Source organism: Symphalangus syndactylus, chromosome 7 (assembly GCF_028878055.3).
Source record: "Symphalangus syndactylus isolate Jambi chromosome 7, NHGRI_mSymSyn1-v2.1_pri, whole genome shotgun sequence".
NCBI lineage: Eukaryota > Metazoa > Chordata > Mammalia > Primates > Hylobatidae > Symphalangus > Symphalangus syndactylus.
The window spans coordinates 98,810,365-98,835,356 of NC_072429.2; the positions used below are offsets into that span (position 1 = coordinate 98,810,365).

The 24,992-nt window shown below is 39.8% G+C and overlaps 1 protein-coding gene and 1 long non-coding RNA gene across 3 annotated transcripts in view; one reads left to right on the top strand and one right to left on the bottom strand.

The window, feature by feature from the left end:
• The window catches only part of RGS22 (regulator of G protein signaling 22), a 154,420-nt gene extending 136,408 nt beyond the window's left edge, over positions 1-18,012 (bottom strand). For both annotated transcript variants that reach the window (XM_055286886.2, XM_055286885.2), the window contains exons 1-3: positions 17,729-18,012; positions 17,206-17,234; positions 4,883-4,945 (exon numbers count right to left, since the gene is read on the bottom strand). In XM_055286886.2, the coding sequence (XP_055142861.1) occupies positions 4,883-4,945; positions 17,206-17,234; positions 17,729-17,753 (117 nt within the window). In that variant the 5' untranslated portion in view covers positions 17,754-18,012. The remainder of the gene's footprint in view (positions 1-4,882; positions 4,946-17,205; positions 17,235-17,728) is intronic.
• LOC134737126 (uncharacterized) lies at positions 1,125-17,136 on the top strand. Its single transcript, XR_010121718.1, has 3 exons — positions 1,125-1,316; positions 13,813-13,965; positions 16,873-17,136. It is a non-coding gene; the product is annotated as an uncharacterized lncRNA (long non-coding RNA).
• Positions 18,013-24,992: the final 6,980 nt, after the last annotated feature.

A 24,992-nucleotide genomic window follows, 5' to 3' on the forward strand; every position in this document is an offset into this window, starting at 1 on the left:
GAGGACGAGATAGTCTAATTAGTGAAGGAAAAGAAAAGTGAAGCACTAAACTTGTGCCAGGAGCTTAATATACATTACCTCACTTGATAGTAATCTTGTAAGATAGTCATATTGTCTTCACAGAGAAAGAAATCGAGGAATTAAGTAAGCAAGGTTTCTAAGATCATGCTGGTAAGAGTGGAAAAGCTGGAATCAAACACAGTTCTCTCACTCCTAATACCAACAATTATATGGTGAGATTTGAGCATGGGAAGAATAAGTGTGGTCAAGACAGATTGGTGGGCTAGGGGAGGCAGGAAAGAGTATGCAGGATGGCAAAAGCAATGTGAAATGAGATATAAAGCTAGAAAGATTAAGTTGAAGCCAAATTACAAAGGATCTTGAATTGTATACTAGCAAATTTGGAATTCAATCTGTAGGTTATTAAAAATCAACCCCTGCTGGTTATGGCTAGTGAACCAGTTCAAATATTTGAAAACTAATTTCACAGATAATGATAAGGTCTTTGGAGACAAAGCACTATAAGTGGAGCATGTGTTGAGGTTGTTATTTTAGACAGGGTTGTTAGGGAAGGCTTTCTAAACAGAAGGGATTTAAGTCAGGGAGAAAGTGATACAGGTATCTCAGAGAGGAGCATGCCAGGTAGAAAGACCCTGAGTATATTTGGCATATTCATGTTTGAGAAGCATAAAGACAGTCAGTCAGGTTGGAAAGTAAGTAGAGAAAATAAGTAGCAAATAAAGATCAAGAGATCAAGAGATAGCAAGAGCCAGATCATATAGGATTCTGGATTTTATTCTTAGTGTAATGAGAAGTCCCTAGACAGGGTTTTGAACAGAGCAGGAAGTAACATGATTCAATTTATTATTTTTATAATACTTTATCAAAATCATAATACATTAATTTATGGTTCCCTAAAATACCAGTCTATAACTATCCAAAAAAAGAAAGATTAGTTTGGCATACTTACTCTCAGTAAACCCATACTGGCTTCTAATTCTTAGCTAAGTGCTCATAAACCAAGCATTACTAATCTGTTCTAGAATTTTGCCAGACACTTAGTTTGAGAATACATCATTCTTTCTCCTCCTTGTCCCCAGATTCTTTTTGAAAACCCGTGACAACATTTTCTCTTCTCTTGTCTTGTAATGTGAAGAATGGGTAATTAATTGGTAGACTGTGCGATCCTGAATATAGATGCAAAAGGAACTCCTGAATATAGATGCAAGAGGAACTCAAAAAAAAAAAAAAAAAAAAAAGAGGAGGTAAAAACAGAAGGATTTGGAGAGATAGAAAGCAGAAAAAAGGCAGCCCAGGTGAGTGCTTGGGACACACGAAGGGGTCAAGCTTCAGGTCTTGCTCAGGAGGGATAAAAACATTACTACATAGAATTCAATCGAAATCACACTATCATGTCACCTAAAGTCTGACAGGAAACAGAAAAATGGCAATGTCTATTCTGACTGGGTAGCAGGATTATCACAATTTTGGTAAACTGTCTATACTATTGTTATGTCACTTCTATAACTTAAAATAGATTTTTTGAAAAAGAAAGTTAAGAGAATTTATTTCTTTTCCAAAACAAGTCAATGTAATCACAAATCCCAAGACACTGAAATGTAAATGTTAAGAAACCGACATTAGATCTATATAGAGATTTTTCTATTTAAAATTTCACAAAAATGTACTTGTTTTGGAGGGAGAGTGGAGATTGCAGAGCCCACGGGAAAGACTACGTAATCTGGAAAAGCAAAATTCTGGCAATTTTGTGATGCTACTGGGTCTTATATAATATACAACTGGACAACAAAAGTTAAAGAGTCAGACCAAACAAGAACTCCTTGAATATCCTGTGGTGTTGCTCAGGCTTGTTCTTGGAAAGGGAGCAGGGGCTTTGGTGTGTCAATCTAACTTCCATAATGGGTCCAGAGACCTAGCTATGCCCAACAGAGAGAGTACAAAATTATTTTAGAAAAAAAAATCACAAAACAAACATGCATGCATGCGCATATATATATATATATATATATATATATATATATATATATATAACTAATCTACACAAGAAGGTACTGAATAGTACTTTCCCTTCAAAAGGTATTTCCAGCGTTCAGGCTTTCAGAGACTTCACATTTATGGTACACTCCCTTTAAAATTACTTGTGGTTTTTTTTTTTATGTTTCAAATTTTCCCTGGAAAACAGTTTCAAAACACAATAGCAAAAACCTTTTCTTATATGTCTTTTAACCAGCATTCCTTATTAACTTTATTTTCATACAACAAGATAGGTCTTTTTACGACCCCTCATTTCACTTTTCTCCAATTCCTTGATGTGGTTTGAATGTGTCCCCCAAATTTCATGTGTTGAAAACTTAATTCCCAATGCAACAGTGTTGGGAGGTGGGGCCTGAAAAGAAATGATTAGGTCATGAGGGCTCTGCTCTCCTGAATGGATTAATGTGTTATCTTGAGAGTGGGTTGGTTATCAAGAGAGTGTTATAAAACTGTTTAAAGTTTGTTATAAAAGTGAGGTCAGCACCCCTCTTTCTCCCTTATTCTCTTAATCTCTGTTTGCCCTTCCACCATGGCATGATGTGGGAGGAGGGCCCTCACCAGATGCAGCCCCTTGATCTTGGACTTTTCAACTTCTAGAACTGTGAGCCAAATAAATTTCCATTCCTTATACATTACCCAATCTCAGTTATTCTGTTATAGCAGCATAGACTATATGGACTAGGACATCCCTTAATACTCACAATACATGTTACTGCTGTCTATGACTGAAACTATTAATTGGCATCAATCTATGTTACACCAACGACAGTGTGCCAAGTCCTATTTACTACTGATATAAAACTCTAGTTGCCTTAAATACAAATTCCACTTTAAGATCTATCCAAGAGGATGAAAATAATTGCTTGAAAGCAAAAAATTAGTTCCTTGACTTTTTTGATATTTTGTCCTTATTATCTCTGTCAAAAGTCTCTTAGCTTGGCATCATGGCACATGTCTGAAGTTCCAGCTACTTGGGAGGCAAGAGGATCGCTTGAGTTTGAGAAGTTGAGGCTGCAGCGAGCTGTGATCATACCACTGCACTCCAGTGTGGGCAACAGAGCAACACACTGTCTCAAAAAAAAAAAAAAAAAAAAAAGCCTAACATGGTGCCAAATACAGCTGAACCAGAGTTTGTACAGAATGCTTTTTAATGGTTAGAAAAACTCCAGCTTTCAGGCATCATGCTACCTGACTTCAAACTATACTACAAGGCTACAGTAACCAAAACAGCATGATACTGGTACCACAAGAGAGACATAGATCAATGGAACAGAACAGAGCTCTCAGAAATAATGCCGCATATCTACAACTATCTGATCTTTGACAAACCTGACAAAAACAAGCAATAGGAAAAGGATTCCCTATTTAATAAATGGTGCTGGGAAAACTGGCTAGCCATATGTAGAAAGCTGAAACTGGATCCCTTCCTTACACCTTATACAAAAATTAATTCAAGATGGATTAAAGACTTACATGTTAGACCTAAAACCATAAAAACCCTAGAAGAAAGCCTAGGCAATACCATTCAGGACATAGGTGTGGGCAAGGACTTCATGTCTAAAACGCCAAAAGCAATGGCAACAAAAGCCAAAATTGACAAATGGGATCTAATTAAACTAAAGAGCTTCTGCACAGCAAAACAAACTACCATCAGAGTGAACAGGCAACCTACAGAATGGGAGAACATTTTTGCAACCTACTCATCTGAGAAAGGGCTAATATCCAGAATCTACAATGAACTCAAACAAATTTACAAGAAAAAAACAAACAACCCCAACAAAAAGTGGGCGAACGACATGAACAGACACTTCTCAAAAGAAGACATTTATGCAGCCAAAAAACACATGAAAAAATGCTCATCATCACTGGCTGTCAGAGAAATGCAAATCAAAACCACAATGAGATACCATCTCACACCAGGTAGAATGGTCATCATTAAAAAGTCAGGAAACAACAGGTGCTGGAGAGGATGTGGAGAAATAGGAACACTTTTACACTGTTGGTGGGACTGTAAACTAGTTCAACCATTGTGGAAGTCAGTGTGGCGATTCCTCAGGGATCTAGAACTAGAAATACCATTTGACCCAGCCATCCCATTACTGGCTATATACCCAAAGGACTATAAATCATGCTGCTATAAAGACACATGCACATGTATGTTTATTGCGGCACTATTCACAATAGCAAAGACTTGGAACCAGCCCAGATGTCCAACAATGATAGACTGGATTAAGAAAATGTGGCACATATACACCATGGAATACTATGCAGCCATAAAAAATGATGAGTTCATGTCCTTTGTAGGGACATGGATGAAACTGGAAACTATCATTCTCAGTAAACTATCACAAGGACAAAAAACCAAACACCGCATGTTCTCACTCATAGGTGGGAATTGAACAATGAGAACTCATGGACACAGGAAGGGGGACATCACACTCCGGGGACTGTTGTGGGTTTGGGGGAGGGGGGAGGGACAGCATTAGGAGATATACCTAATGCTAAATGACGAGTTAATGGGTGCAGCAAACCAACATGGCACATGGATACATATGTAACAAACCTGCACATTGTGCACATGTACCCTGAAACCTAAAGTATAATAATAAAATAAAAAAAAGAACAACTCCAGCTTTCTTTAATAAGAATAATTTCTAAATATGATTCAAATCCAAATGATTATGTAGAAAGATAAAACCTTTACCTAATGTTTTAATATTTTTTAAAAAAGCATTATCCCTGATAAATTGGTTTCACAAGATAATCCAGTGATTAAAATATTTTGCTTTGATAATATATATTCAATAGATCATAATAATAAACTCACTGGAAGGCTTAGGAATTCATTAAAGTAGTCTACAAGGAAATCATCTGTTGCCAGAGAATCTTCCTGCAAAAAAAAAAACCATAAAAACACAGTATTATAATTATACAACGTTTTAAATCATGCCTATATTATTCTCTAATTCTGCTATGAATTTATTATCACGTAGATCTTCAAATCTCTTTTAGTCAGTCAACAGTGAACCCTCACTATAAACTGAACACAGTTTATGGTGTTTTATAGTTTCCTTCCAATCTCTGAAAGGAAAAAATAAGAAAACAGAAGGGGGCATACTCTTAAAACACTTTGCTACTATACTTAGTTGGAAAACAGAACACATGAAAAATATAGCACAACACTTAAATGAAACATCAACAAATACAAAATAATACCACCACATGGTAAGTTTCACACAGACTTATTAAAATATATACATATTTCATAAAAATAAAAGCAGAGTCAACAAGAAGCAGTGTTTGGAGCCCAAATGAAATTGAGAGTGTAAATTTCTTGAATTGCCCAATGAAAGTGATAAAAGAAGTGAAGAAAATGTTCTACTGTCCCCCCACCCCAGAATAAGATACATTTTTAAATCTGGATCCTGCTTCACTTTTGCATGAGGAAAGTTTGACAATGCATGTGTTCTAAGAATAAAGATTGTATACATTTTTTCCATAACTATCTCATCCACCAACATAGCCACTTTTCAAATTGGCAAAATTGAAAAGCCACTGCCGAGAACAAAATCTCTCTTCCAAATCATAAGACACCTTATTTTATTAGTAATTGTTTCCATTATGTCAAAAGCACATCATGGCATACTGTTGTATGGTATATGTGTTTATTTTGTTATTCATAATTATACTTCAATTTTGCAAATCTAACATGAAAGTTAACAATATGACACAATGCTATTATTTCCATATGGCTGATTACTTTCTTTTTATACCGGCCAATTTTTAAGAATTTATTGAAGTATATAGTGCTATAAGGAAGACACTATAGCATACTGCACCTACTTTGGAAAGTAGATTTTCAGGGTAATTTATTGAAGTAATTGCAGCATCAGAAGAGAGTTATAAACAATCACTTATAGAATTTATATCAAGAAACTTACTAGAAACCTTAAAACAAAATATTTAGTTTTCTAAAAATTTCAACTGATTAAAATAACAACAAACTAAGGATTTAATAAATTTACTACCTTAGTGGTAGTACCTTAGTAGCATGTGCTCAAAGAAAGTCCTGACTGGCAAAGTCTAACAAAGCAGAACAAGGCAGATATCCTTTTGGGAGAAGCTATAAGGCATTTAATAACCTATCAAACTTTACCTTTCAAAGTTACTTTAATAATTCCAACTGTATTTAGTGGACTATCTAGTTTTTGCTAATTCTTATGAGAAAACATCTGAATTCTGGGTAGAAGGCATTGTGCTATAATAAGGGTGGCCAAATTTGGCAGTACTGGATCACATGACCAAAAATCCACAGATGTGAACAGTGAATAGCTTAAATAATTTACAGTAGTGCAATACAATCCCTTGTTAGTTTTTCTAAAGTATACATTTCCTTTTTAATTTTTAGCCATAATACAGAATATGTATTTCATAGCACCAGGTGGACGTAAGTATTGCCTAGAATTGCCACATTGCCTGAAATTTCTAATTTTCAGATTCATATGTTCATTTCCAGATGTCTTGCACTTCTAAAAGATTCTAACTCAATGAACTGTCTGAGATGAGATACCCGTTTTTTGTTTTTGTTTTGAGACAAGGTCTTGCCCTGTCACCCAGGCTGGAGTGCAGTGGCGTGATCTCAGCTCACTGCAAGCTCTGCCTCCTGGGTTCAAGTGATTCTCGTGCCTCAGCCTCCTGAGTATCTGGGACTACAGCCATATGCCACCACGCCTGGCTAATTTTTGTAATTTTTGTAGAGACAAGGTTTCACCATGTTGCCCAGGCTGGTCTTGAACTCCTGGCCTCAAGTGATCTGCCCACCTCGGCCTCCTAAAGTGCTGGGATTACAAGCATGAGCCACCATGCTCAGCCCTGTTTGTTGTTTTTTTCCTTAACATATTTCAGATAGATAACTTTTAATGAATAATTAGAAAATGAAATAAAAGATACATATTGCAATCCCAATTTTTTGTTATTAAATTCAACAGATATAAATATAGTTTGTCAAACTGCCATAAAGATTCTAAAAGTTTACTCTAGATTCCTGAGCTCAGCTCATCTCACCACGGACTGATATAATTCTCAGGTGGCAGCAGTAGCACTGCTCTAACCCCTTAGTGACTTGACATTTCCTAGGCATTCAGTCATATCCTTTGGTTTGTACTTACAGAAAACTATGAAAACCTCAGGTATTATCAAATACATCAAAATCAATTATTTCTTTTCTAAAATTATTCCTTAATTTCTATCGATATTAAACCTCAGCAATTCCGTTGATACTGGGTAGTTCCACAATGGGAAATAAGTGTTGCCTCCAAGTGCGATCTGCTCAACCCACATGTGGCACTTGAGTGGAAAGGCTTGTTCTTCTCTTAGTAAATAAAGGAACCTATTTTCCCACTGCAGTTTCTAGTTCAATGTGTTCAAAATATCTTGTCACATCAGTAAGCAGTCTTGTAAACCCATGAGTATCTGATAAGCCCTTTACACCACAAACCCTTTAATTTAAAAAAAAAAAAATTAAGGCCTTGAGCTGAAGAAGTAGCTCAGTTACTCTCAAAGAGTTTCCACAATCCCATTACTTGGCTATATTAAAATGCTCTAAGTCTCTAAGTCTCTATGCTTAAGTTTAACATCTTCGAAATAATCAATAAACTGGTGATAGTTAATGGTACAATCAAGAAGAAAATTGAGTTACAATCATTTCCTCTATTACATCATTCCACAAGCCTGACTGCAAAATTTGCAACACAGATTCTCTGTTGAATGAAGGTAGGAACACTTCTTCAGAATTGAATGTACTCTTGAAACCTGTTTTTTCATGTATTACAGGTGTGCCATCTGTGAAAATGAAGTCAGCTTTTCCATTTTTAGTCCAAACTTCTCAAATGTCTTACTGAAAGAGGGTTAACAAAATAGTTTATGTGTGCTTGCTAATTATGGTAGGTAAAATTTTTGCTTATTTTGCTGCACCTTCAAATCAGATGAACTACAATTTTTTTTTTTTTTTTTTTGAGACAGGGTCTTGCTCTGTCACTTAGGCACTTAGCTAATTAAAAAAAAATTTTTTTTTTTGGTACATACAGGATCTCACTATATTGCCTATGCTGGTCTTGAACTCCTGGGCTCAAGCAATCCTCCCACCTAGACCTCCCAAAGTGCTGGGATTACAAGCATGAGCCACCACACCCAGCCCAATTTCTTTACAACTCTAAAAGATGCAAGATATACAAAAACACTATAAACAAGGAAGAAGAAATAAGATACAGACAAAAAAAACTACAGTCCAAGAAAGAATATGATACATGCCATAAGGGAATTACAATATAAACTGTTTCTTCCAAAGGAAGGAAAGACGTTATCTGGTAAGATGAATCAGAAGAGACTCAAGTGGGAAAAATGGCATTTGAAATGCATTTCAAATAACTTCAAATTCTGTATTTAGAAATATAAATATGAGGGGCAATAATGCTGAGGACATAGATAAACACATGAGCAAAGAAGAGAGGCCAGAAAGCAAGACAGCATAGTAGGTGTCTCTGGGGAATGGGGACAAGAATCGACTGAGAGGGAGCTTGAAGAACTTTCTAGGATTATGAAAATATTCTATGTATGCACTGGAGTTTGGATTACACAAGTGTATACATTTGTCAAAATTCATCAAATTATCATTCTTTAAATGCTTACATTTTGGTGTATAAATTGTGCATCAACAAAAGAATCATAAACTAATATTGAATATTATTAACAGTTCATGATACTCATGAAGTATTTAGAGGTGAAGTTTATCAATGTCTTTAACTTACTTTGAAATGCATAAAAAAACAAGATGGACTGATGGATGGATGATGAGATAGGACAGCTATGTGAGAAAGCAAATGTAACAAAAATTGTGAAATCTTAGTGGTAGGTATACAGTGTCCACTATACAATTCTTTTAATTCTTACATGTTTAAATTTTTTCCTAGTAAAATGTTTGGAGGGGGGCTTTATGTACAAGGAAGTAAGATCAAGTTTCTCTGCACGTTATGGACAGGCTTCTCAGCCTTCTGTGTATTAAATATCAGATTATCAAATCAGCATCGTTCCCTCTAGAATAAATTCCTGGTTATCTGAGCATCTTCTGACTACTACTCTGGAATCCTGTCCACTAAAGGACTGACCTCTGGTTCACCATCCTGTCCATCATATGCCAAACCTCATCTTTCCTATTCCTTATCCACACCACCCTATGGGTCAGTCTTCCTAGCCACACCTCATTTAATACAAGGGATCCATTTGTTCCCCCAATCTCCAATCCTTTTCTACCATGAAAAGGGCTTATGGTGAATACAATTTGGCTCCTGCCCACTGTCCAGCCTTATCTCATACTACATGCTGTGGTCATAGCAATTTTTTTATAGTTCTGCACCTTGGCACATGCTGATTATTCTGCCCAGAAAAATTTTCCCCCTTATTCACGTACCTGTCTTTTTTCTTCTCCAGAAGTCTGGAGTAGTGGTCATCTATATTTTCCCTATCAAAACCTTTATCACTTCATACTACAATTGTTTACATGTCTCATCCACTGGATTGTGAACTGGAGGAAAAGGGCTGTTTCCTATTTATTCTTTTAATTTCTCAATGCCTTTAGATAGTACATGTTTAGAACATTTTTACTGAATAATTGGATGATTACACTGAGGACACAAAACCTAAAAAGAAAAGACTAATAACTTTAAAAAGACTCTAACAAATAATACTAATTAAAAGAAGAGATATTGTCAAAAGAGAAAAAGGTCAGAAAAAGAGAATGCAAGGTGAGACAAGCTCCACAACACGTCTTGTTGAAAGCTTGCCTAGATCAAGGCATTTTTGAAATTTGAAAACCAAAAGCCCATATATCAGATCCCCACTGGTTTGCAAAATTACATTTTCTTAGAAATGAAGGCTATGAAGGAGGAAGATATTAAAGTGGTTCACGCAATGAGGAGCAAAAGTATGGACTCTGCTTTTATCCTCCAAAGGTTATCATCACAGATTACATCAGTTATCTATCCAGAAGTACTTTTCCAGAGGGTTTCTGTTCTCTTCTCTCTTCTTCTTCCCTCTTTCTTCCTTCTTCTCTTCTCTTCTCTCTTCCCTTTCCTTCTGTCTCTCTCTCTCAACAAGTACCCAAAAGGCTTGAGAAGGTGAAGGAAACTCTGGATGCTCCCCCACCCCCTGCCTGCTTTTATTTTTTTTTTTTTTTATCATTATTATTTTTTAATGGAGTCTTGCTCTGTCACCAGGCTGGAGTGCAGTGGCACAATCTTGGCTCACTGCAACCTCCATCTCCCAGGTTCAAGCGATTCTCCTGGCTCAGCCTCCTGAGTAGCTGGGACCACAGGTGCATGCCACCAAGCCCAGCTAGTTTTTGTATTTTTAGTAGAGACGGGGTTTCACCATGTTGGCCAGGATGGTCTGAATCTCCTAACCTCATGATCCACCCGCCTCGGCCTCTCAAAGTGCTGGGATTACAGATGTGAGCCACCACGCCTGGCCCAGACTCCCTTTTATCCAATCAATTTTATCCAATCCAATATTTCGAATTATACCTACTAGGCCTAAGACAATCCATTAGGCACAAATACCCTAAGGCTTTCTCCTTGTACAAAGATCCTTACAACTCAATAAACTCATTTAAAGCAGAGAGTATCTCACACCCTTGGTCACCTTGTCTCCCATTCTATACTTTACGGGTAAAAAGAGGATGTGGCAAGCTTCTCTAAATCCCAATGTACTTTTAATTCAAACCTGACACTTAACTATAAACTGCTTATCCTTTTACTGTTTCATATTAAAGGCAATCTCTCTGGTCAGAAGGTATGCTACTTGGGGACTAATGACAATGTTTGTCCCCAGTAGTGTCTAATATGGCCATACGTTGAAAAAGTTGCTTAATGATATACTTATTTACTAACTTATCAATGGGACTGTTAACAGTTCCTGTAGTTCCAAAAAAGCATCAGAGAATTTGATTCCTACCCAGAGTAAAGGATTCCATAGAGATGAAATAATTCCAAATAGCATAACACTTTACAAAGGACCTCTGGGACCTGTCTTAGTTTCCTAAAGACTTGTTCACAACACTTCTGACCCCTAGCTCTGCAACCTCTTAAAGAAAGAAGAACAGGAGAAAGTAGGGGTAGTACTTACGTCTAGCCCTATCTTCCAGTGTTTCCATATAAAGCTGCCTAGTGTGTCAGCCCCAGTAGGCTCTCACTGTTCATTTAACCCAATTATATATAATTTAACATATTTTATTTGAAAAAAACCACCAAGTGGCCACTAATTGCCAAGTAACTAGTCTTGTTTATGAGGACTGGAATTATGGACCTTTATTCTATACAGTTGCCCTTGGTATCCATAGGGGATTGGTACCAGGTCTCCCACAGATACTGAAATCTGGGGATGCTCAAGTCCCTCATATAAAATGGCATAGTATTTGCATATAACCTACACCCAACCTCCCATGTACTTTAAATCAACTCGATTTCTTACAATACCTAATACAATGTAAATGTTATGTAAATGGTTGTTATCCTGTATTTTTAAAGTTTGTATTTTTTTTTTTTTTTTTCAGACGGAGTCTCACTCTGTCACTGAGGCTGGAGTGCAATGGCATGATCTGGGCTCACTGCAACCTCCACCTCCTGGGTTCAAGCAATTCTCCTGCTTCAGCCTCCCAAGTAGCTGGTACTACAGGCATGTGCCATCACGTCCAGCTACTTTTTGTATTTTTGGTAGAGATGCAGTTTCACCATGTTGGCCAGGCTGGTCTCAAACTCCTGACCTCAGGTGATCTGCCCGCAACAGCCTCCCAAAGTGCTGGGGTTACAGGTGTGAGTCATTGCGCCTGGCCTTTTTCTGAATATTTTCAATCCAAGTTTGGGTGAATCCACAGATGTGGAATCCATGGATATGGAGAGTTAACTATGTTACTGTATGTTAAAATAATGAGAATGTCTTCATGCTTGGGAAATACCCTATGTTTATTATAATTTCATTCAACCTGTAAAAATAACAAAACAGAAATTTCAACAGACTAAAAATTAGTTAAAAATGAATACCACTTTTAACAACTAAAATACAAGTAAATACTGCTTAAAGCTAAAGTTTATCTTAATTTGTGGTAAGATTACAAGGTAGTCTCTTCTTTTCCTTTTTTAAACAGCTTTTAATCCACTTTTAAAGTTAGTAAAACTGTGGGTTTTCTAAATCAGAAAACCTTCAACAAAATAGATCATTACACTACAATGTTTTTACTCCATAAAGAATTTTCTTTCCTAGATTCCATTTTTTGATGGAAGACTTGATAAAGACTTTTTTTGAAGCCTGGCACACTTACTTGCATAGTTGCAAACTAACTACTTTTAAGGCACAAGAAAAAGATATTATTTTGAATGTAAAAGTCAGGTGCTTAAATCTTCGCTATTAATGCACTCTATTTTTTTTTTAATTTTTTTTTAATTTTTTTTTTATTATACTTTAGGGTTTTAGGGTACATGTGCACAATGTGCAGGTTTGTTACATATGTATCCATGTGCCATGTTAATTTCCTGCACCCATTAACTCGTCATTTAGCATTAGGTGTATCTCCTAATGCTGTCCCTCCCCCCTCCCCCCACCCCGCAACAGTCCCCGGAGTGTGATGTTCTCCTTCCTGTGTCCATGAGTTCTCATTGTTCAATTCCCACCTATGAGTGAGAACATGCGGTGTTTGGTTTTTTGTCCTTGCGATAGTTTACTGAGAATGATGTTTTCCAGTTTCATCCATGTCCCTACAAAGGACACGAACTCATCATTTTTTATGGCTGCATAGTATTCCATGGTGTATATGTGCCACATTTTCTTAATCCAGTCTATCGTTGTTGGACATTTGGGTTGGTTCCAACTCTTTGCTATTGTGAATAGAATGCACTCTATTTTAATGATAAAAAAATTTAAGAGTCACTCTCACTTTAAACTTTCTGAATGTGTACCTTACACCTTACTTTAGCTATAAGTTTAAAGTGACAGTGACTCCTAAATTTCCTTTTTTTTTTTTTTTTTTTTTTTGAGATGGAATCTCGCTCTGTTGCCCAGGCTGGAGTGTGGTGGCATGATCTTGGCTCGCTGCAACCTCTGCCTCCTGGGTTCAAGTGATTCTCCTGCCTCAGCCTCCCGAGTTGCTGGGACTACAGGCATGCCCAGCTAATTTTTCTTTTTTTTTTTTTTTTTTGGTATTTTTAGTAGAGACAAGGTTTCACTGTGTTAACCAGGATGGTCTCGATCTCCTGACTTCGTGATCTGCCCACCTTGACCTCCCAAAGTGCTGAGATTACAAGCATGAGCCACTGCGCCCAGCCCTAAATTTTAATGCGTAAATTTTGTAATTCATTCTCACTTTAAACTTTCTCAATATGTATCTTACACCTAGGTAAAATATTAAAAATATATACAAGGTATGTGTCCCTGATAAACAAATAATTTATTCTAAATGAGTTATTCTATCCTTTGAGGATGCAGACCCCATGTTGAGGTACAAATACTATTTTGCAGATGTCCATAACAGCATTGTACTTTTAGATCCACTGAGAAAATACAATATGAAAGAAAAGCTAGTATGAACATAGGAGCACAAAAACCAAAAAAAAACTACTTAAATAAAATAATTAAATATTTTTCTCATGTAATCAAAAGCAGTTGTAATCATAAGACATTAATCATAAGGCATTGTGGCTTCCCAAATATCAGGGACCCAGGCGCCTCTGATCTTATGTCTCCGCCATCCTCAAGATGCTACATCCATCTCATGATCTAAGATGACTGCTTTAGCTCCAGCATCACAACTTTATTCCAACCGGCAGAAAAGAAGAAAAAGGGCTCATTCTTTCCTTCTACACTTATGTAAGTATTAAAGTTAGAATAGCCCAGCTTCTAACTGTGGCTCAACTAATTACTAGCTGTGTGACCTAAGGGTCCATTATTTGATCTCTATAAACATCAGCTCTCCAGAGAAGTAGGACACAACACTTCTGCCTACATCTTATTGGCCAGAATTTGGTTCCGTGACCACATTTGGCTGCAAGGGAAACTAGAAAATATAGTCTTAATTTGGGAAAGCAATGGGTCTAATATCTACTATGGAAAAGGAGAGAATGGAGTTTGGGGAACTGCAGGTCCCTGACACATTTTTCCTAAGAATATGCAATTTATTAATGAGAACAATACTTTCACACTTTTGAAAAACAGGGGTAAATACATGTGCAAGACATGTTAATTATTTAATCTATAGACAATACTTGGTTGAGCATATGAATTTGAGAATCTAGTTATAAATTGCTCTCAGCTAAAAGCAGCTCAGAGCTCACAGGCAGTCTGGATGATGTTAGGTTGGAAAGGCTTCATGGAGGAGATTAGCTGGGCCTTGAAGAATGTGCAAGATTGTGAAATAGATGGGGAAGGGCAACTGAGACAAAATTTGACAGCAAAGGCAAGGAGACAAGTGGGGTATAGTTTGGCTGGGGCAGGAGGCATGTGGATGTACTTTATAAATCAAACCAAAAACAGTAAGAATGTTGTCTTTATCACAGAGAAAAGCATTGCGAGGTAAGGTTAAAGAAGGCTGAAAAGTTATAGAAAAGGTTTTGAAGGCTAAAGCAAACCATTTGACATTTTGGCTTTACCAGTTATGAGATATGTGGCCTCAGGCCCAGTTAGTTAACCACTGTGAACTTCGACCTCCTCTTCTGTGAAATGTAGGCAGTCATAACCACCTAATAGGGTTGTTTTGAGGCTAAATACTAGCATGTGCTTAGCATTCAATAAATACTAGCTATTAATAAAAGCTCTGAGCAAGCTAGTAACACGGTAATGTTTTAAAAAATTAATAGCAATCTGATAGCCAGGGTGATAGGAGAAGGAAAAATCTAAAGGTAGACAGAGCAAAGGAATAGGAAGTAATCTAATACAACTGATGCTCAGGAGCTTGAATTGTATGCTTTAAACAAATAAAAACTGGAGTTGGCAGAAGGAATATTGGAGGCAATGATATCAGTTAGGATTACTACCAAAGTCCAGACCCAGGGTGGGGGCCTGAAATGAGACAGCAGTTGTGTGGATGGAGAAAAAGATCTGGCTACGAAAAGAGCTTGGTAAATGATTGCAGGCAGGGGATGAAGAAAAGGGAAGAAAGTCTTTGATATGAGTGACTGAATGGCCAGTGGCACCACAAACCAAAATAAGAAGTGGAGGAAAGACAGCATGGTGTGGAGGGGACTGGGGAGAAAAGTTCAGTTTAGACTGTTGACACGGACATTCAGATGATGAAGAGTCCCAATAACCCGCTGGATATACAGAGCTGGCATTAAAAGTGGTGTCTGGACTGGAGGTGTGGAAATGTGCAAGTCCCACGAAACAGGGGTACTGAAGCTATAGGAAGAGAAGAGGAGCTCACCCAGAGAAAGCCCAGAGAACAGAATCCTGAAGGTCAATACTTTCATGAGAGAAGAAAAAGAGAAGCCAGAAAGGGGGAATAATAATGAAAGATAAGAGAACTCGGAGACAGTGAAATCAAGCCAAGAGAAAGGGAATGCCTAGAGTCTTCAAGCTATCATGAGTTCAAGGATGGGGCCAACACCTAAAACAGTGAACTGCTCAAACAGTAAGTGGCATGTTGTTGAGTAGTCTTCAGCAGTATGGGAAAAGATTTGCTGGCTTCAGAAATGCTCACCTCCTGCTGGAACTAAGAGTAAGTTCAGGAAGGCCTGGAGCCCCTTAAAGAAATTTCCCATTAAAAGCAGAGCTCTGGGCCTGGAACAGTGGCTTGGGCCTGTAATCCCAGCACTTTGGGAGGCCGAGGTGGGTGGATCGCTTGAGCCCAGGAATTCGAGACTGGCCTGGGCAACACTGTGAAACTCTGTCTCTACAAAAAATATAAAAATTAGCTAGGCGCGCTGGCAGGTGCCTATAGGGCCAGTGACTCAGACGGCTGAGACAGTTAGATCACCTAAGCCCAGGGAAGTCAGGGCTGCAGTGAGTTGTGATGGGGCCACTACACTCCAGCCTGGGTAACAGAGAGAGACCCTGTCTCAAAATATATGTGTGTGTGTGTGTGTGTGTGTGTGTGTGTGTGTGTGTGTGTATATATATATATTTTTTTTTTTTTTTCTTAAAGCAGAGCTCTGCCAACATGGCCAGAAGATGGGAGGAATTTCTGACTTGTTCTGTGTACCTCTACCTTCAGTGGCTCTGTGTGTGTGTGTATGTGTGTATGTGTAGGTGTGTGTGTGTCTGTCTCTCCCAGCAATGGACCAGAGCTCTGGAAAGGTGAATGTGAAAGCCACCGGCACACACAGCCTTAGCCCTTTCTTCTTAGACCCTGCTAGACTGTGAACTTCTTGAGACTTAACCTCAGCATACAATCACTCATGTTTGTTGATTGAAAGCCAAAAGCAAATAAGATAATTGGCCAACAAGAGAAGTAAGTGCTGGAAGACATAAATAAATAATAGAAGTGGTTAGAGCTCTTCGAATCAGACTCAGACCTTGGTAGGAATTAGGCTCTGACACCTATTTGTCTGTGTAACCTCAGGCAAGTTCCTGAAACACCGTATACAATGGGAATTACAATGGAACCCACCCTAAATGTAGCACTCACCTAAATGACAATGTATAGGATATATTTAGCAAGTACTTTTATTACTTAATCTCTCTAGAAGTCTGAAATGGGAGTATTTAGTACATTTGTAAAGGAATGATAAATTGACCGCTCTTTATCCATCAACGCCATTTACTTATGTTTACTCCAACCAGGAACTGCACAGCCACATCACAATACAGCCATGGAGATAAAACTTTCCTCTCATGGAGTCATTAAAGAGTTTAGAGAAATTAAATGAGGCCATTTATGTGAAAGAACTTTAATGATGAACAGCATCCACCATACAAATTAATTGGCCCCTTCTTAAAATTACGTGCCAGATAGAGAATTTAAAAAGATCTTGTACATAGTTATTACAATTGTTACTAAACCAAAACTCTGGCAAAAAGGAGGAAATAAAACACACAGCTTTCTTCTATGATCTAATATTTGCTATTTTTTTTTAAAGGCCAAAGAAAAAAATAGCCCCTTGAAATCATACTTACAAATTCTTCTTCTGTAATCGTTGGTGGCTCTGAAACAAGACAAAATATTACATTATCTCCCTCAAATCTGATTTCTTTTGAGTAAATGAAATCATGGGTGACAGCACCTAGCCCTACGTTATGCACAGGCAAGCGTAGTACATTTCTGGCCCTCTGTTCATTCTCTGTACATGGCTTGCATTTTAAGTTGGAATTCAAGGTGTAAGTGGAAAGGAAAGGCCTCTGGAATCCTGCCTGGTCACTAATTTACTGTGACCCAGGAGTTACCCTTTTCATAGACAGAACCCTCTATTATTCTACGTACAATATGCTGAATTAAGCGAGGTAACGCAGTGCCAGCGTAAACCTGCGAGGACAGTGAAATTCGTCATAAAATCCAACAGGAGGGCAGTGAAGCCCTTTCTTCTCATGTCTGGGAGCGGGGATACCGCTAGGAGGACAGGAGGTAAAGTCCAGAGGCTGGCGCGTGGTGCGGCCCCAACGCCGCGGGCTGATTCTCTGTCCCTGTGGGGCCGCCACGTACCCGCGGTGAGCCTCTTCTCGGGCATGCCGTCGCCGCTGCCCGCACCTGGAGCCCGCGCGGGCCGTCAGGGCCCTAGCGCGTGGGCCCAGCGCAGGTCAGGGCCGGAGCGACGCGGCTGCGGCGCGCGGGCTGAGGAGCTACGCCGGCTAGCGTGGCAGGCGCCGCGCCGGGGTTGCTATGGAGCTTAGACAATGCGGCCGCCCCGGGAGGCCGAGGCCGGCCACTCAGGTGCCTTTCGGGGTTCCCAAGCTGCGACAGGAACACTCCCGCCGGCCCCTGCCCTCCTTTCCTCCTCCTTCTGCGCAGGGGCCAGCGCAGCGAAGGCTGGGGGCGACGCGCGTGCGGACCCCAGGCGCGGTCACCTGACAGGTGCGCCGTGGAGATGCCTGTGGCCCTCGAGACCGGACTGGCAGCGAATTCGTTACTGTGGTGACCGCGACTCAGGCCCGTTCTTCCTCCACCACAGCCCGCCAGCAACAGCCAGGAAAACGCGGTGCTCCACGGGAGGGAGAGGCCGCGGGCACGCGGGGCGCCAGGCCGCCAGGACGGCTGGTCCCGGGAAGCGGAGGAAGCAGGGAAGTCAGGACTCCAGTTTTCCTCATTCCTCAGGAGGCCCGCAACACACTGCTCTTGATCTCCATCACAGTTGTATGAAATGCTTGTGTAAAAAGTTAAATAATTCGCGGCCTATAGGAGCCGTGAACTTCCCCAACACGTGTGTGCCAATCAGGACTGCTGCATTTTCAAGATAGCTAGGCTTAGAAATTACCCGAGGAGGCCTCATGTTCACCTAACGTGGTACCTTCGTCTGTTAGGTTACTCAAGACTCAAGGCAGAAACCTAGGAGCTTTTCCCTAAAACTTACTACCCGCACCCCATACCCTCTTATTCAGTCAAGCACTAGGTCCTCTTTATTCTGCCTTAGTGTTTCTGAAATCTGGAGTCTCCTTTGCGCTCCTGCTAGTAACAACATCCTTAGTACAGGCTCCATCTGAACTGTTGTAAAAACTTTCTAACTGGTTTTTCAGTCTTTGCTTCCAGTGGAGTTCAGCTTAAGCCCATTCTCCATGATGAATGCAAAATCATCCATCTGAACGCAAATCTGACCTGCTAAAACCTTCGGTGGCTTTACATTTGCCTCCTACATTGTGGGAATACTCCAAGGCTGGCAGGGGCCCCACAGGTATATGAATGCTTAAGAAAAGAAGGAATAAGACAATGAGTGTTTGTATTGCAAGGAAACGTAACTCCCATCTAGTTATATTAATTGCCTTTTCCCTATTACATAGGAAAAGACAAAAATAAACCACTATCTTGGCCAGACAAAATTAGAGGACCAAATGAAGTGACGGGATACTAGTGGAAGATAATGGAGAGGTGGGGGGTGGAGGGACAAATCACAAAGGGCTTTGTGGGCCCTTGGTAAGGACTCCAGGTTTCATTCTGAGTGAAATGCAAACCATAGCAGAGTTCGAACAGAGAAATGACATGACTTTACTTCTATTTGAAAGAATCGCTCTGGGTGCTGTCTAGAGAATGTATTAATATTAGCATGACTCAAAGCAGGCAAGAGCTAATGGTAGCTCAGACCGGGTGGTTCAGAACAAGCAGTACAGGCTTCAGATAGATTCTGCAGACATTTTAACAGTAGAACCAAGAGGATTTCCTGACAAGTTGGACATGGGAGTAAAACAAAGTAGTTGAGAATGACTCCAGATTTAGTCTGAACAGCCAGAAAAGTTTAGTTGCCATCAACAGAGTTGGGGAAAGCTGTGATTGGACCACATTGAGAGGGAGAGTTTAAGAAGTCTATTAGCCAAAACCAAGTTGAAAAACATGCTTCAGGATATCATCCAGGAGAACATTACCAACCTAGCAAGACAGGCTAACATTCAAATTCAGGAAATGCAGAGAACCCCAGGAAGATACTCCATAAAAAGATCAACCCCAAGACACATAATCATCAGATGCTCAAGGTCAAAATGTTAGAAAAAATGTTCAGGGCAGCCGGAGAGAAAGGACAGGTCACCTACAAAGGGAAGTCCCTCAGACTATCAGCAGACGTCTCAGGGAAAACTTTACAAGTAAGAAGAAATTGGGGGCCAATATTCGGCATTCTCAACCGAATTTCCAACCCAGAATTTCATATCCAGCCAAAGTAAGCTTCGTAAGTGAAGAAGTAATAAGATCCTCTTCAGACAAGCAAATGCTGAGGGAATTTATCACCACCAAATCTGCCTTGCAAGAGCTGAAGGAAGCACTAAATATGGAAAGGGAAAAACCATTAGTAGCCAGTAAAAAACAAAAAACACTCAATGAAGCACACAGACCAGTGACACTATGAAGCAACCACATAAACAAGTCTGCAAAATAACCAGCTACCTTTATGAAGACAGGATCAAATCCACACATAACAATACTAACCTTAAATGTAAATGGCTAAATGCCCCAATTAAAAGACACAGAATGGCAAGCTGGATAAAGAACCAAGACCCAGATTGCTGGCAAGATGGCGGAATAGGAACAGCTCTGGTCTGTGCTCCCAGCGAGATCAACACAGAAGGAGGGTGATTTCTGCATTTCCAACTGAGGTACCCAGTTCATCTCATTGGGACTGGTTGGACAGTGGGTGCAGCCCACAGAGGGCAAGCCAAAGCAGGTGGGGCGTCACCTCACCTGGGAAGTGCAAGGGGTCGGGGAATTTTCTCCCCCAACCAAGGGAAGCCATGAGGGACTGAGCCTGAGGAACTGCGGCACAGATACTGCGCTTGTCCCATGGTGTTTGCGACCCACAAACCAGGAGATTCTCTCTGGTGCCTACCCCACCAGGGCCCTGGGTTTCAAGCACAAAACTGGGCAGCCATTTGAGCAGACACCAAACTAGCTGTAGGAGTTCTTTTTTTCCATACCCCAGTGGCACCTGGAACGCCAGTGAGGCAGAACCGTTCACTCCCCTGGAAAGGGGTGCTGAAGCCAGGGAGCCAAGTGGTCTGGCTTGGGGGTCCCACCCCTATAGAGCCCAGCAAACTAAGATCCACTGGCTTGAAATTCTCGCTGCCAGCACAGCAGCAGTCTGAGATAGACCTGGGACACTCAAGCTTGGTGGGGGGAGGGGCATCCACCATTGCTGAGGCTTGAGTAGGTAGTCGTACGCTCCCAGTGTAAACAAAGCTACTGGGAAGTTCAAACTGGGTGGATCCCACTGCAGCTCAGAAAGGCTGCTGTGGCCAGACTGCCAGATTTCCCTTCTCTGGGCAGGGCATCTCTGAAAAAAGGCAGCAGCTCCAGTCAGGGACTTACAGATAAAACCCCCATCTCCCTGAGACAGAGCACCTGGGGAAAGGGGTGGCTGTGGGCATGGCTTCAGCAGACTTAAATGTCCCTGCCTGACATCTCTAAAGAGAGCAACAGACCTCCCAGCACAGCATTCCAGCTCAGCTAAGGGTCAGACTGCCTCTTCAAGTGTATCCTGACTGGGAGACATGTCCCAGTAGGGGCTGAGAGACACCTCATACAGGAGAGCTCTAGCTGGCATATGGCAGGTGCCCCTCTGGGACGAAGCTTCCAGAGGAAAGGTCAGGCAGCTATCTTTGCTGTTCTGCAGCCTCCGCTGGTGATACCCAGGCAAACAGGGTCAGGAGTGGACCTCAAGCAAACCAGCAGGCTTGCAGTAGAGGGGCCTTTCAGAAGGAAAACTAACAGAAAGAAATAGCACATCCACTCAAAGACCCCATATGAAGGTCACCAACATCAAAGACCAAAGGTAGATAAATCCACAAAAATGGGGAGAAACCAGCACAAAAAGGTTGAAAATTCCAAAAACCAGAACATCTCTTCTCCTATAAAAGATCACAACTCCTTGCCAGGAAGGGAGCAAAACTGGATGGAGAATGAGTTTGACGAATTGACAGAAGTAGGCTTCAGAAGGTGGGTAATAACAAACTCCTGTAAGCTAAAGGAGCGTGTTCTAACCCAATGCAAGGAAGCTAAGAACCTTGAAAAAAGGTTAGATGAATTACTAACTAGAATAATGAGTGTAGAGAAGAACATAAATGACCTGATGTAGCTGAAAAACACAGCATGAGAACTTCTTGAAGCATACACAAGTTTCAATAGCCGAATCGATCAAGCGGAAGAAAGGATATCAATGATTGAAGATAAATAAAGAGAGAAAACAGGATTAGAGAAAAAAGAATAAAAAGGAATGAACAAAGCCTCCAAGAAATATATATGAAAAGACCAAATCCACGTTTGATTGGTGTACCTGACAGTGACGAGGAGAACTGAACCAAGTTCAATTCTCAAACCAAGATCAGGATATTATCCAAGAGAACTTCCCCAACCTAGCAAGACAGGCCAACATTCAAATTCAGGAAATACAGAGAACACCATGAAGATATTCCTTGAGAAGAACAACCCTAAGACACATAATCATCAGATTTGCCAAGGTTGGAACAAAGGAAAAAATATTAAGGGCAGAGAGAAAGGTGGAGTTACGTACAAAGGGAAGCCCATCAGACTAACAGCAGAGCTCTCTGCAGAAACCCTACAAGCCAGAAGAGAGTAGGGGCCAATACGTGCTTAAAGAAAAGAATTTTCAACCCACAATTTCATATCCAGCCAAACTAAGCTTCTTAGGGAAGGATAAATAAAATCCTTTACAGACAAGCAAATGCTGAGAGATTTTGTCACCACCAGGCCTGCCTTACAAGAGAAGGAAGCACTGAACATGGAAAGGAACAACCAGTACCAGCCACTGCAAAAACATACCAAATTGTAAAGAACATTGACACTTTGAAGAAACTGCATCAACTAATGGCCATAACAACTAGCTAATATCATAATGACAGGATCAAATTCACACATAAAAATATTAACCTTAAATGTAAATGGGCTAAATGCCCCAGTTAAAAGACACAGACTGGCAAACTGGATAGAGTCAAGACTCATCAGTGTGGTGTATTCAGGAGACCCATCTCACATGCAAAAACACATATAGGCTTAAAATAAAGGGATGGAGGAATATTTACCAAGCAAATGGAAAGAAAAAAAAAAAAAAGCGGGAGTTGCAATCCTTATCTCTGCTAGAACAGACTTTAAACCAACAAAGATCAAAAGAGACAAGGGCATTACATAATGGTAAAAGGATCAATGCAGCAAAAAGAGCTAACTATCCTAAATATTTATGCACCCAATACAGGAGCATCTGGATTCAGAAAGCAAGTTCTTAGAGACCCACAAAGCGACTCAGACTCCCACACAGTAATAGTGGGAGACTTTAACACGACATATCAATGTGACAGAAAATTAACATGGATATTCAGGACTTCAACTCAGCTTTCAACCAAGCAGACCTAATAGACATCTACAGCACTCCTCACCCAAAATCAACAGAATATACATTCTTCTCAGCATCTCATTGCGCTTATTCTAAAATTGACCACATAATTGGAAGTAAAACACTCCTGAGCAAATGTAGAGAACAGAAATCATAACAAACAGTCTCTCAGATCACAGTGCAATCAAACTAGAACTTAGGATTTAAAAACTCAATAAAATCCACACAACTACATGGAAACTGAACAACCTGCTCCTAAATGACTACTAGGTAAATAACAAAATGAAGGCAGAAATAAAGATGTTATTTGAAACCAATGAGAACGAAGATACAACGTACCAGAATCTCTGGGACACATTTAGAGCAATATGTAGAGGGAAATTTATAGCACTAAATGTCCATAAAACAGGAAAGATCTAAAATTGACACCCTAAAATCAAAATGAAAAGAACTACAGAAGCAACAGCAAACAAATTCAAACTCTAGCAGAAGACAAGAAATAACTAAGAGCAGAACTGAAGGAGATAGAGACACGAAAAACCCTTCAAAAAATCAGTGAATCCAGGAGCTGGTTTTTTGAAAAGATCAACAAAATAAATAGACCACTAGCCAGACTAATAAAGAAGAAAAGAGAGAAGAGTCAAATAGATGCAATAAAAAATGATAAAGGGGATATCACCACTGATCCCACAGAAATACAAACTACCATTAGAGAATACTATAAACACCTCTATGCAAATAAACTAGAAAATCTAGAAGAAAATAAATTCCTGGACACATACACTCTCCCAAGTCCAAACCAGGAATAACTCAAATCCCTGAATAGACCAATAACAACTTCTGAAATTGAAGCAGTAATTAATAGCCTACAAACCAAAAAAAGTCCAGGACCAGACAGATTCACAGCTGAATTCTGCCAGAGGTACAAAGAAAAGCTGGTACAATTCCTTCTGAAACTATTCCAAACAATAGAAAAAGAGCGAATCCTCCTCCCTAACCCATTTTATGAGGCCAGCATCATCCTGATACCACAACCTGGCAGAGACACAACAAAAAAAGAAAATTTCAGGCAATATCCCTGATGAACATCGATGCAAAAATTCACAATAAAATACTGCCAAACCAAATCCAGCAGCCCATCAAAAAGCTTATCCACCACGATCAAGTCAGCTTCATACCTGGGATGCAAGGCTGGTTCAACATATGTAAATCAATAAACATAATCCATCACATAAACAGAAACAATCACAAAAACCACATGATTATCCCAATAGATGCAGAAAAGGCCTTCAACAAAATTCAACACCCCTTCATGCTAAAAACTCTCAATAAACTGGGTATCAATGGAACGTATCTCAAAATCATAAGAGCTATTTATGACAAACCCACAGCCAATATCACACTGAATGGGCAAAAACTGGAAGCATTCCCTTTGAAAACCAGCACAAGACAAAGATGCTGTCTCTCACCATTCGTATTCAACATAGTATTGGAAGTTCTGGCCAGGGCCATCAGGCAAGAGAAGGAAATAAAGAGTATTCAAATAGGAAGAGAGGAAGTCAAATTTCTATTTGCAGATGACATGATTTTATATTTAGAAAACCCCATAGTCGCAACGCAAAATCTCTTTAAGCTGATAAGCAATTTCAGCAAAGTCTCAGAATACAATATCAATGTGCAAAAATCAGAAGCATTCCTATACACCAATAACAGACAAACAGAGAGCCAAATCATGAGTGAACTCCTATTCACAATTGCTGCTAAGAGAATAAAATACCAAGGAACATAACTTACAAGGGATGTGAAGAACCTCTTCAAGGAGAACAACAAACCACTTCTCAAGGAAGTAAGAGAGGACCCAAACAAATGGAAAAACATTCTATGCTCATGGAAAGGAATAATCAATATTGTGAAAATGGCCATACT